Genomic DNA, 14,604 nt, shown 5'->3' with positions numbered 1-14,604 from the left:
ACTTTTTTCAAAGGGATTCCACAATGCTCTTGGAGGAGCAGCTTGGAGGATTCCCAAAAGTTTAATGAATCTTCTCCAAAGACTTCCTTTAACTAGAAAGACATCTAGTTTGTCCTGTAACTCCCCATGCTGTTGCTGGATGTTACCTACATTCTTTCCATTATAGATAGGAAAGACAATATTGAGAAGCTTAACAGCTAAATTTGTAAGGTACTATAAAATATATAGAAAAGACAGACAAACTATATAATTGACAGATAGATAGATAGATAGATAGATAGATAGATAGATAGATAGATAGAGTGAGCAGTATATGATTGATTCTGTAGCCATGTTTCCATTTTCGGAGTGGCTGATTAGCCATGACTGATTTTCTAAGTTTCCACACCAGTTGGCTGTGGTAAGGCCTTGCTTGTTCAGGTCTGGTTCTGTATCCAGTATCTCATGCTCATGTAAGGTTCATTGGGGTGTTCTAAGGATATTGGTGCTCAAATCAGGGCAGCAACCCAATTCTTCCATTCATACATGAAATATGATTTTATATACAATTCCCTCCCTCTCTTTCTCTCTCTGTGAGTTCTGATTTGTGCAATGTTAATGAGGGGGTTGCTTTTCAGCACCATCTATCCGCCAGCCTCAGACCTGCACTGTCAGATTTGAGGATGCTTTTATCTTAAATTTCTCATCAGTTCCAATCATGTAATACTCAAACTGGGGTGCCAACTGCAGCTTTCTCCATCTGCTGGTATGTAGTTTTGTGTTGTATTCTAGCGCCTTTATTAACTCCGTCTTTCTTTTGTGCTGAGATGGAAGAAAGTACCTTTGAAACATTTGCTGAAGATATCATCCCCACAGAAGAGTTGGAGGAGTTGCCTGCGCCGGGTGAAAGCCTACCGAAGAGCATGGAGGAAATCCCGAGTCAAGGTACTTTTTCACTCTTTTTGTTGTTTACAGCTTTCTGTGCATCACATGGCAGAGAATACTGGTGCCAGGCTGTGTGCCACATCTTCCACTGCTTTCCCTCTACTACACAATAGTGAAATGCCCCATCTTTACATCTCTAAGTTCACTGTAGCTGCTGGCTGTGTTTTTACGCTTCCCAACAGATAGAATAAAAGTGTGTGTTGCGCATCCTGTCATGAAGTACCTCACATGGCCAGTATCCACCACACACTGCAGCCATCACTGTCCCGTACCCACATTCTCCCTGCATTTCCATAAGCAGGTAGGATCCACCACTCAGTTTTTCATCTTTATTGAGTGAAGGTCTTAAGCTGAGGCCTTCCAGACCATAATATTTTCACTAAGTTGTGGAGATCATCTGTCTCTCCCTGGCCAAACATTCATTATTTGTAAAGTCCATTCTGTAATGGGGCCTTATGCCATAGGTGGTCCTATGGCCACAGACTCCCCCTACAGGGTACGTTAGTGCTCACCAGCGGGCAGTTAAATAGGACAGTGAATACACCGGGCAGATCAGAACTGAAGTACAGTGATGGACAGCACTGAAGTAAGGGTTGATACCCTTGATTTACACACAGGTAAAGTCTGCACTTCATGAATTTCTCTCGGACTTATTTTTCCAGATGTTCCCGTCTCTAAGAAAAGTGCAGGAAGCCCCCCCACAGCCGATGTAAGTATGTGCTGGCCATTCTGGTCCAGGGTATTTCAAACTCCCTATTTGTAATTCATTTTCAGAGATCTGTTTTCATTTTGACATTAAATAGTCTCTTTCTGTTGATCTGTGTCAAAAAAGCCAAATTCAGTCCACTGTGATTCAATGTTGTATAAAAATAAAATGGGAAAAAATCCAAGGGGGTAAACATTTTGTATAGGTACTGTATATATAGTGACAGGAGGGAACCTTCGGGGCAACCCTCCACACACTGAAATTAAAACAGACACAAAATTCATTAACAATAAACACAAACCTCGTCTTTCCATCTTAATAAGAGGACAAGCGTCTATCTTTGTGTCTGTCTGGTTGTCGTGCCTCTGTCATTCCAATAGATGGCACATCACAAACATTTTTAGCTATAAAATACTTTACATTTGTCATTCCAACAGATGGTGCAACACAAACATTAAGACTCCTTTTACACATCCCATTCCAAATGGCCTATAACATACACACATACACACTGCACTGCAAACGTTAACGCTGAGGACTACATTGATTGCTTAAAATATTAACCCATCTTAGATGGGCTGCATAGACAATACTTTAACATAATCTATCAGCAGTGGTGGTTGACCCATTTGCACCCACACACTACCACACCAAAGTGCCTCCTTTCTACCCTTGGGTCCCTCTTCCTGCCCTTTTCCTACTCCCTTCTCTCCACTCCACAGGCCCCTGGCTGTGAGGAGGCTTTACACCCCATCCTAAAATCACTTCTGGGATCAGGGATGGACTTCCATTTGCCCTGGAGACAACAGTTTAGAAGTTTCTCAGGTGGCTCCTAGTGTCCTGCACCTTCATGTCTGCCGTTGCCCTTAAAGGGCCAAGTGCTAAGGATTATACTGAGAGTGGCAAAGATATTAACACATTCAGAGGGGCTTTTTGATGGATCGTGAAGCAAGAGAAGGTCATTAACTACAGTTAGAATAACCCGCATCCCAACACCAAAACAACTGCCAGGAAAAGCAAAATTCAAGTCTCTAAATTCTTTTTCAGGTGTTTCTTTTTTCTGAGTGGGTGAGAGTTAAAGTTTGGGTGCCAGGTTGTTCATGCCAGCATCTTTTGTAAGGGCAATGCAATAACATGATAGGTTGTGAACCATGTGGCTAGCAATAGAGATCATTGCTACCAACAATATGGCAACCCATTAAAAACAGTGAACAAAATGACAACATCCAGAAGAAAAAAACAAATATCAAAATCTTCCAATGTGAAATCACAGATACATCACTAAAATAAACAATCCAAAATATTGTCAGTTTTTGCAAAAAAATCACATAACAAATTTAAAGAGTTTTTCTGATACTGGGTTTCTAAGTCAGTTTGTTGTCCTGTTGAAGAAAGACAGACACACTTCCTTCTGGGGCTTTGTATTTTAGGATGACCACCATTTAGGTCAAATGATTTTGTCATCGCAAGCGCTGAGGCTCCCCACAATCCTGCTCAGGATAACAGTGGGTTTAGAAGATAGATGTTGAGGGTTTTAAGAGGGAGTTAACAATTCAGGTGGCTCCATGACTATGATTTACCAGGCTTCCAATAGTTGTTCTTGTAAAGAAACGGCCATCCAGACGAGAAGCTGCACCCCAGAGCTTGACTTACCAGTAACCCATAAAGATGAGACAACCATCAAGCTATCAAATGAGCCTGATGGATTCAATGGTCTCCTCTCATTTGAGCGCCTCCATGAGTTTGTGTGTGTCCAGGCGCTCAGGATGAACAGATCAGGCTGGTGTTATGATTAATATTCTTTCTTCATTTTTTAACATTTTGAATCTGTTTTGTTCATCTTGCTATGTAAATAGTTTTTGGGGTCATAGAAGTCAATTCTATTATTGTTTTCTTGCTAAACTAACTGTGCTATCCATCTATGACAAGTTGAAATCTAAGTAATCAATGAAGACCTCCACATATTCAGTGCTAACACTTGCAGTGCACATTCTATTGGAATCTATTTTGTTATGCATGTACTAATAAAATACATTACATTTTTCACATCACAAATTTTGCAACTGCTTTTAGGAACCCCATACTAAATGGCATATAACAGAGAAATGCAGCAGCAACCTGACAGACACACAAATACGCAGACACTTGTTGTTTAATTAAGGTGGAAGTTCTTTCCAAGATTGTTATGAAATTTGTTTGTTCTTTTCTGACGCCATTTTGTAGAGTTGTTGCCACCTTGCTAGGCAATCGTGCCAGAAATGCAGAGCTGATGACTTCCAGGGTTATGGCGATAAAGGTCATGACAGTTACTTTCTCTTCATCCGAGTTTGCGGATATATTGAAAGAAACCGCTGTGTGATTTTTTTTTTAGGATTTTACTTTTTTTACATTTTTTGATTTGCTTTTAGGTTTTTGATAAAAGGTAGGACTGACTGCTGGCAACGGTTGTTTGCGTGTATTTCTTTGACGTTTCTTCTCCTGATCATCTCAATTTTTCAATGTTTGCCCTCTTTCTTGGGAGACATCACAGATGGTCCTCAGGATAAGGGGGTGTCCAGCCTGCTGTGAACTTACTTGTTTATTACTGCAATCCAGAATTGAATGGACAAACTTGACATTCATAAAGCAGCTAATGAAAAACACTGGTAGGAATACCCAATATCCTGTCTCACTGTGGACTCTTTTTTGTTTTAGGACCCAAAAGGGACCGTGGAGGAAGAGAAAAAGAAACGGCCTCCTGAATCAAGCCCCATAAAGGAGAAATCAAAGTCAGGTAGCACTGCAGACATGTGTTCAAAGCATTGATAGACCCCTGGAATCCACGTTATAGTGGGAGGAGATGTAAGGTTGGATGTCTTGGGGCAGCTGGATATTTCACCTGGAGACCAAAGTTCTTAATGTTCATCTTGCATATTTCTCTGTTGTGCAGGTAGCCAAATGACACAATCTAAAAATTCTCTTTCCACTACAGTTACCCTGGAGAAGACTGTGAGAAAGCCAGTGCCAAGCAGTGAAGAAGCACCCTGGAATGGGATCACACTGAACCGATGCCTCCTTGTGGCTCTCATCATTGTGCTCATCACAGCCGGCTGCCAGATGTTACACGGTAAGCCTTACCATTTCCCCCATTGAAAGACAGGTTTAGATTTGTTGCACGTTGGGTGATCCTATTACTGTACACCTTGGAAATAAAGTCGATAAAGTCCATTGGAGTGGTGTACACCATCTTCAAGATGAAAGACACCATCAAGAAAAGCTACAAGACCAACAGATGTATCTCTAGCCATCTTTGTACGCTCACACTGAGAGAACAGCTTCCATTTGACCCATTGGGCATAAATGAGTGTGGCTTTAAATTTCATTCATATGCCAGGTGCCAGGTAAGATTTTCTGGTGCATTGTACATTTTGTACCTTCACTGTCCTCTCTGCCTACTCATTTTGTCCTCTATTCAGTGATACATGGCACTACCACCTGGTAGCAAATAATATGAAACAGCTAAGAAACTCAAATGCACACACATTAGTGTCAGATATTAGTGTTTGTGGGATGGAAGAAAAAAAATACATCCAGTGGCAAGTGCAACATATAAAATCATTTGAAAGAGAACCACAGAGATGGGCATTGGTTCTGTGTGTAGCAACAGTGAGATATCAATGCAGACAACAAAGGGAACCTGTGGATTAAACAGTGGCAGTCAAGGTCCAAACGTCCTTGTATTGAACCAAAATTCAAACTAATACACTCTTGAGCTTATTGAGCAAAATATTTACATACCTGGACTCCTTAATATTTTAGTTTGCGCCATTTTATTATGTTTTGCAATTGTTTTTCATTATTGTTGTGACATTTCATACTGGCATTTTAATGGAGTCCTGAATGAGGCACATGATCTGCATTGTGAGGGAGTGTCAGTTACGGCACTACGGCCATGTGGCGCATTTCCCTGAGGATGATCCGGCTCGCAGGATCCTCACTGTTGTGGACCCCAGCGTATGGACCAGGCCAAAGGGACGACCACATAACACCTGGCTGACGCAGATAGATGGTCGTTTTCGGGGACTTAGGGACTGGACCGTGTGTCTGCCTGGGTGGTTGCCTACCAGGATCCCGAGCTGTTTTGTCATGTGATTGATAGATAGATAGATAGATACTTTATTAATCCCAAGGGGAAATTCACATATTCCAGCAGCAGCATACTGATAAAAAACAATATTAAATTAAAGAGTAATAAAAATGCAGGTATAACAGACAATAACTTTGTATAATGTTAACGTTTACCACCCGAGTGGAACTGAAGAGTCGCATAGTTTGGGGGAGGAACAATCTCCTCAGTCTGTCAGTGGAGCAGGACGGTGATAGCAGTCTGTTGCTGAAGCTGCAGCTGCTCCTCTGTCTGGAGATGATCCTGTTCAGTGGATGCAGTGGATTCTCCATGATTGATAGGAGCCTGCTCAGCGCCCGTCGCTCTGCCACAGATGTCAGACTGTCCAGCTCCATGCATAAAATAGAGCCTGCCTTCCTCACCAGTTTGTCCAGGCGTGAGGCGTCCCTCTTCTTTATGCTGCCTCCCCAGCACACCATCACGTTGGTCTCCTGCTTATGAGATTATACTTAACCTCCCTTTGTCGCTTTTGGTTAATGGGTCTGACACTCCACCTTCTCCTTTCAGCAGTCTTATTGCAGATGTTGAAGGACGCCAGCCTTCTAAGGAAGTATAGTCGGCTCTGTCCTCTCTTGCACAGAGCATCAGTATTAGCAGTCCAATCCAGTTTATCATCCAGCTGCACTCCTAGGTATTTATAGGTCTGTACCCTCTGCACACAGTCACCTCTGATAATCATAATGTGACACAAGGTTTATTTTCTTGGAAGTAAAAATGCCTGCATTACAGATATGTGTTCTGCATTATTTTGTAGAACCATTGACATTTTTTGCAAAGAAGTTACCTGTGGTTGTCCGAGTAAAGCCTGGTTTATACTTGATAAATCCAAGGTGCTCATAAGGGCCACACAACAAAAATGACATCAATCATGGTTACACGCATTGTGCTTCACCACTCACGGTTAATTTTTCTAACTACACGATGATGGTGTATCCTAAATGAGGAATTACAAGGAGAGGATGGTTACATGTGTACCACAATGATGGATGGGCTGAATATGACAGTTATCAAAGACACTCAAAAATATCTGAAGTGCATCTGTTCATCACGTAGGTCTCCTGCTTATGAGAATATTATACTCAACCTCCCTTTGCCGCTTTTGGTTAATGGGTCTGACACTCCACCTTCTCCTTTCAGCAGTCTGACTTCCTCCGTTGTGAGACTGTTTGGCATGCGACACTGGCCAAACACTGCCACTTGCTGACTAGACGAATATCAATGTGCCTGTTGAACGCGGCGTCACAAGTCACAGACAGCGCTACGTTTGAACGAGGCTTTGAGGTCAAAAGGGAGTCGCTGATCATCACAGCAGCACTAGGTGTAAAGCAAGGGGCATTAGCAGCTGGGAACGTTGTGTCTGTGTCACCACCCCCCATCTCCACGCTACTCAAGGGGACTTGGCCACATGAAGAGCATGTCCTTCTCTGGTCCAGAACCGGCGCACTACAGTATTTATAAGATACCAGTAATGGCGCACTGCATGATAACATGCAGTGAATACATGACTTCTAGTTTTCACCCTCTTTCTCTGTACATTTATCATTCGTTTGCTCAGAGTTTGATGCGCTTGCTGCTTCCTGAGCAGCTCTTGTATTCTCCACCCTAGCGGCCTGCTTCTTCTCTTCTTTCGTCAGCACCTTTTCATGTTAAAACTGATTAAGTCAGTGTTTGTGTTGCAATTACTTAGTATGTTTTCTTTGATTTTTCACTTAAGCTGGCACTTAAATCATTCTTAAGGCAGATTGAAGACTTAAGATATGAAGAGCTAGAGGAAGTGATGGCGAAGGTGGTAGGGATGAGAATGGCGCCCATACCCATGTGCCACATGCCAAGCCCTGCTGATCGCTGCCGAGAGTTGATTGTACAATAAAATAAAATAAAAATAAAAAGAGGAATAACCTTGGAGGTCAATCATGACCCCAAAAGCAGATAGTAGACATCACATAGTATATGTGTACCAAATTTCAGGTCAATAGTTCAAACGGTTTGTGAGCTACAGGTGATTTAAAATCCTGGACAGACAAACGGACAGCCATGGTAGGGTATTATATATAAAGATGGCACGATGATCAAATACAGTAAGGCTGTGTTTTTGATCAGTTTCACGAGTTTAAGATTTAACAACGAATGCTGACCAGTACAATGCACAGTTTTTCATAAAAAGGAAGGAAGTGTCACACAAAAATAACACACCGTTTGAAACGCATTACTTTTTATAAGCAGTAACTAGGTAACATATTTAGATACTTTTTTTTGTAAGTAATGAGTAATCTTCAGTATCTAAGTTACTTTTAAAAGTAAAAGTAAGTCTTGGTGTGTTAGATTTTCCAGACTTTCTATAATTTTAGGGCAATGAATTTCTGGTACCTTTATTTTCACCTACAAATTCCGCTTAGCCATCTGATTAGGTTTACTTGGCTTCAAGTTTAACTTTTTAACCCATGGCACATTTAAAAGACTTGACTTGTGGCTTCTTTTCCTGGTCCTTGGCAGTCTGGCTCTTTGACCCACCATTCAATTCTAACAGCAGAACACACAAGGCTGTGTTTATATTACAGGGGGTCTGAGGCTTCTTCAAGGTCTTACTAATGGAGAGGGATGTGACAGAAAGGTAGCTGGTGCTTGTTATGGCAGCAACCTTAGCATATTAAGGATAGCTGTCAAGATTTTAAAAAATTAAAAAGCAGCTGGCACAACAGTTTTTAAGATAGGAGAAGAATGGCTTTCAGGTGACTTGAGTAATCACACTCTTTAAAATGCTGGTTCTTTACTAATAGCATGTTATGGTTCTTTACTGGGTTGTGTGTTTCAGTGTAGAACTATTGACATAGCACTGTTTCATTCTGGGAAGGATTCTTTGCACTTTGTCTTAATATGTAGAAGAAACCTGAAATCTTTAATGTATCAGAGGCTGCCTAGCAGGACACCCACATTTTGACAAACCTGAACTTGGCCCGTGTTATTGTGTTGCAGCAGGAATGCCATTGATATTTCGAAAATCTGTTACCATCTATTCATGGTTATTTACTTTAAGGAGCCTGTTAAGGAGCTAAATAAATACAGGTTTTTTCTGGAACCTTCATGTGGGGGGTTCTTTTTAGAACCGAAAGTGGTTCCCCTATAACATTACTCTGAAGAACCACTGTGGCAACTTTACTTTAAAGAGTGCATTATGTCAGGAAGGTAGAAAAAAATGTTGACCCCCATTTGATAATGATGTCTCTTTTGACAGTATCTAGGCCTGGAGGTGGAAGCAGTCCAGCCCAAAATGACATATTTTGTACAACAAACCCACATGGTTTGTCATGATTGTCAAGAAAAACTTGAATCTCGTGTTTTCATGGAGAATGGAAATAATGTTTCTGACTGTTGTGATGTGAGATTTTACATATAACTTGGTGAATATTTTGTATGTCTTTATTTGATTTTTAGGCAAAGCAATGTAATTTAGTGTTACTTTGGTGAGAGGTATTCGTGTTTACCCCCCCTTTTACGACTGAGCCTCTTTGAATTTTATGACAGGATTTGGGGGAAGATGTGCCTTAAACCGGTTTGCTTAGTGTTTCTTTGCTTAATTCATTTCTACCCCCGCAAGAAAGACTTAAAGACATATGGTCTTGGGGGTGGCAGGTATTAAGATGTTCTATTCCCCCATTGGTCTGAGGTATGGCTGTTTGGAATTGGCTTGTCTCAGAGGCCTTTAAGTACCATGCTGTCCTATTGGCTCTCGGGGTTGGACAGAAAATCTATAAATGTATGTGTTTAACCTCACAATCTCTCTCTTGCTAACCTGTGATGAAGACCACACAATGAAGAGCACAGCTCAGCAGCCATTTTGAACAGACATGTGGCTGAAAGCTGAGCACCAATGATGCCTTAACTAGAGACATTTAAGTAACTAGAAGTCTGTGTGCCGCCTGAACTACATATCACCATTTAATCAGGTGGTATGGTTGCCAATATTCAAATATACTTTGCATTTTGTTATTATTTATGAATATTATCAATAATACATTATTTAAACTGTAACTTAACTTCTGCTTGTCTTTTTACTATATCTAATTGCCTGAGGTTATAGATATAGAAGGGAAGGTGGGGATAAGTTATATACTGTAATACCTTATAAACAGTGGTAAATCTGTGAGATTAGGCATTCTGACAAAGGCTACATGTTAATAATACAATGGAGGAAAGCATAGCAATATACAGTGGAACCTCTAGATACGAGTTTAATTCGTTCCAGCACTGAGCTTGTATAGCGAATTTCTCGTATCTAGAACAAACGTCCCCATTGAAAATAATGGAAATCCAGTTAATCCGTTCCGCATCCCAAATATATTAACATAAAAATCAATTTTCCTAACAAATAACACTGATAAATTATATATACTGTAGTCTACCTTTAATAAATAACACTGGTAAATAATATAACTGATTATTAAAAGAATCAAAACAGGTGTCCAAAGTGCAGTAGAGCATTCAATAAATCTTTAAATAAATAATCCTTAAAACAGTTGTGAAGTGGAGGTTTAAAGTACATAAGAATAACAATCCTTTAACACGAGGTTAAAACATCAACAGGAAGCAGTCTTCAAAAAACAGATGACAATCCCCGGTGCTTCTTCTCTGTTAGCGTCTCACCTGCTTCTCCCATGCGGGCTCTGCAACAGGCGAGACACTTAATGCAGCTGACCTTCTCTACACCGTCCTGCTTCAGCTGTTTGGCTCGCCTGTTCAGCTACACGCGAGCCTGCACTCGCTCGCTCTCTCGCACCGACTTCCTACTGCTGCGGATTCCTGCCTCCTCCTGCAACCTCCGTTCTCTCTCCTCTCCTCTCTTTTCTTTTACTTCTTCTCCCCCTTAACCGGCTCGCGCTTCTCTATATATGCGGGGAAGACATGGCAGCTGCTAGGGTTACCACTTTTAAGACAAAAAAATAAGGGATGCATACGTATTGATTCAAAACGGGACGTGCAATTTCATTCTCAAATACGGGACGATTCCGTATTTTAAAGGACGGGTAGCAACCCTGCCCAGCCCATCAGCCACAGGACAAATCATGGATGTGGGCAGTTTCCCATCTGTGCACTTAGGTGAGAAACGCAGACACCGCAGATCGCCCTGCGGCTCGCTATAGCTACCACGCCCCCCAGCTAAGCCGCGAGTTATACCCACAGCCTGGCTCGTGGCTCGTTACGTGAGCCAATGCTCGTATTTAGATCTGAATTTTTCGCTCATACTTTCCTCGTATTTTGAATTTCTCGTATACAGAGGTGATCGTATCTCGAGGTTCCACTGTATTACTCTACCAAGACAAAACAATGACAAAATGAGCATCTATAGAGAAATAATATTGAAAGCTTCAATGAAAAAAATGTAATGTTACACGTCAGATAATCCACATATCAAGTCATCCAATTATATGCTCACAAAGTGCAGAGTAAACAGATTTTTTGCTAAAATATTGTTAAATAAACACTTCCAAAAATGTCTGAGTAGTGCACAAATAGGAAACACATTCAAAAAGGATCAGGACAATTCAAGACAGGAGGGGCTTCAACTCAAAATTTTGTATAGAGTAGGTTTTCTTTTTTCAACGCTGAGTCAACACGGATGCTGAAACCTGGAATATTAAATACTAGCAATATACCCGCGCTTCGCAGCGGAGAAGTAGTGTGTTAAAGAGGTTATGAAAAAAAAGGAAACATTTTAAAAATAACGTAACATGATTGTCAATGTAATTGTGTTGTCATTGTTATGAGTGTTGCTGTGTTTTATATATATAAAATACACACACACACACATATAAACATATATATACATATACACATATATATACATATCTACATATATATATATATATATATATATATATACATATACACATCCACATATCAACATATATATATACACATATATACACACACACACACGCTTTATGGGTGATGATTGTTTTACTCTTTTTATCTTTATTTTATTTTATTGTAGAATCAACTCCTATCTGCGCACAGCAGGGCAGCCGTGGGCGGATGCGTATGGTGTATTCACTCCATGTTATCGTGCATTGCACTGTCAGTGGTATTTTGATAAAAGAATTTGAACAACATATAAGAAGCGTATAAATTATTAAACAGTAAAACATTAACATTTAAGAAGTAAAGTTACATTAAGTACTACTGCAGTGCCTTCGGGTATACCTCATTTTTTGTTTGCCCATTACATGCTTAAATGTATAAATTTTTTGGTGCACCTACCCGAGAACACGCGACATATAACAGAGCGTGGGAGAAGCATGGATTTTAAACACGCGTTGAGTTCATCTGCTGGTCTCCCTCGTGGAATAACTGGTAATGTTTGACTAAAATGTACAGCGAGTAAAACGACATTACCTCCTATTTTTTTTTTTTACGATCTCTGAGATCTTGCTTTTTTCGGTTCAAGGCTTCATAAGCTCTTTTATGTTGTATGGTGTACTTATCCCAAACCATCATCTTTGAATGTTGCAAGACTTTCGCCTTGTATGTAGATCGGGGTAATTACATTCATTGCATTCCTAGTGTGAATCACAATCTGATTGTATGGGTGGTTACCTGGCACTGTAGGGTTGCCACCCGTCCTTTAAAATACGGAATTGTGCCGCGTTTGAGAATGAAATTGCGCGTCCCGTTTTGAATCAATACTGGATGGGATTTATCCCGTATTTTTTTTATAATTTTTTTTTTAAAGCAGCGTCTCATGCAAATCATCCCACACGCATTTTATGAAGATGCCTCCTTTCCTAGTTTTGATTGGGTAATACTTGATGTCATCGTTAGTTTGATTGGTGTTTTTAACTGTCCAGTGAGGAGGGCGTGTCTTTTAAGTACAGTCTGCAAAGTGTTGGCACTGAGATGTGGCGTCAGCGCCATAGTTGAAGCCCCTAACGTTGTGGTCAGCAAGTCGGCTAACATCCGCCATGTGCCGTCTTTCAGTTGCGAGAAGCAGATCATAGAATGGTTGAAACTGTTGCCCCTAACGTTGCGCCATGGCGTGTGGTTCGTTTATACCTCGTGTCTTCTCATTAAACTTTTATCTCGCGAATATGTTATTGCAATCCGCAGCGGGAGCGTTTCTATAAACTTAATTTAAACTTACGTTTTACACCGTGCTTTGTTTCCCTTATGAACATGCTTGTATGCTTAACTCGCTCCGTTCTCAATTGTTTAATTAATTTTTTGCTCTTTGCTGTTTGCGGCTGTTCCTCCATTTCCCCCTACTTCGTTCTTTTATCTCGCGAATATGTTATTGCAATCCTTAACGGGAGCGTTTCAATAAACTGATTGAAAATAGTTTTGCATTTACCTTTTTAGTAAAAGGCGAGCTTTTAAGCCTGAGAAATCACCCCGTAAATGCACACGTTTAATTGGACATGTGTTAATATGTATGGTTACACAGTATTAAAAGACAGTGAACAACGTCAGTTACCTTTGTTCCCGCGTTTGATAAAAGGTGAGCTTTTAAGCCTGAGAAATCACCCCGTAAATGCACACGTTTAATTGCACGTGTTAATATGTATGCTTACACAGTATTAAAAGACAGTCAAAAATTAACGTCATTTACCTTCGTTCCCGCGTGTGACTCGTGCTGTAAATGTCTTCCTTGTTTTTAGTTCACGTGATTACGTAGGAGGCGTGATGACGCGATACGTGACTCCGCCTCCTCCATTACAGTGTATGGACAAAAAATATGTTCCAGTTATGACCATTACGCTTTGAATTTCGAAATGAAACCTGCCTAACTTTTGTAAGTAAGCTGTAAGGAATGAGCCTGCCAAATTTCAGCCTTCCACCTACACGGGAAGTTGGAGAATTAGTGATGAGTGAGTCAGTCAGTCAGTGAGTCAGTCAGTCAGTCAGTGAGGGCTTTGCCTTTTATTATTATAGATAGCCGACGCCTGCCGTAGCATACGGCTGTGAAAACGGTGAGAAAGGAATTCAGAAATCAAGAAGAAATAAATACTTCTTGAAAGACGCAGTGTGCATGTAGAATTTCCGGCCAAGCAGGATTACATGTGAAAGTGATAAATAAATCAGGCTTTCCGAATTTACGTACTATGGCCATGGCATCCTGATAGTTTTGTTGCATGTATCTTGGACTTCCTGGAAATATGGACAGTAATATGATCATTTTGCTTACACGAACGTTGTTATTGACAGCGTTTGCTTGCATTGCGTCTGATAGTTCGACGCACAGATCTTGTTGATGTAATCTGAGATAGTTGAGACGCGCGCCCTCCGTTTTAACATACGCATCTACGACGTTAATGTGAATTTCCCATTGGGATTAATAAAGTATCTATCTATCTATCTATCTACTGTTGGAATAGTTTGCCGCTGGAGTGCAAAATACTAAATGTATTCCTCATTGCTAATCTGTATGTGTAAAATTGGCATTGAGTAAGCCTTATTCGCTTGGCGGTTCTTTTATCTGGAACATGTTGTAAATCTTTGTGCCAGCCAATGTCTTCGTAAGGGAATAAAAGTGGGTAAACCATAGGATCGCAATTCATATTGCACATTGAAATCTGCTTACAGGAGTTGCCTATGGGATAGATGCAAATGTCCCTTTCGGCAGGCGTTTCGCCATCTTCTCCGATGAAAATCGCTGCAACATCGGTGTGACATGTCGGGGCATTGTATCGTCGTAAATCCTGCCTAGGGGTGTCCTTGAAAACCATTCGTACAGATGCTGTTGGATTGGACTGAGTGATTTCATGCATGTGTTTGTATGATTTAGCGAAGGGGTCGATGGTTCTGAGCATGGAATCTA

The 14,604-nt window shown here is 40.7% G+C and overlaps 1 protein-coding gene across 1 annotated transcript in view; it reads left to right on the top strand.

Moving 5' to 3' along the window:
- Positions 1-14,604, top strand: part of LOC114663174 (sarcoplasmic reticulum histidine-rich calcium-binding protein) — a 52,122-nt gene that overhangs the window by 33,111 nt on the left and 4,407 nt on the right. Inside the window, exons 2-5 of the mRNA XM_028816925.2 lie at positions 807-924; positions 1,587-1,633; positions 4,325-4,403; positions 4,602-4,736. Of these exons, the coding sequence (XP_028672758.1) occupies positions 807-924; positions 1,587-1,633; positions 4,325-4,403; positions 4,602-4,736 (379 nt within the window). The remainder of the gene's footprint in view (positions 1-806; positions 925-1,586; positions 1,634-4,324; positions 4,404-4,601; positions 4,737-14,604) is intronic.

This window comes from Erpetoichthys calabaricus, chromosome 12, assembly GCF_900747795.2.
Source record: "Erpetoichthys calabaricus chromosome 12, fErpCal1.3, whole genome shotgun sequence".
Lineage (NCBI taxonomy): Eukaryota > Metazoa > Chordata > Cladistia > Polypteriformes > Polypteridae > Erpetoichthys > Erpetoichthys calabaricus.
Note: the sequence above shows the minus strand (reverse complement) of the source record. Positions and strands in the feature narration are given on the sequence as shown.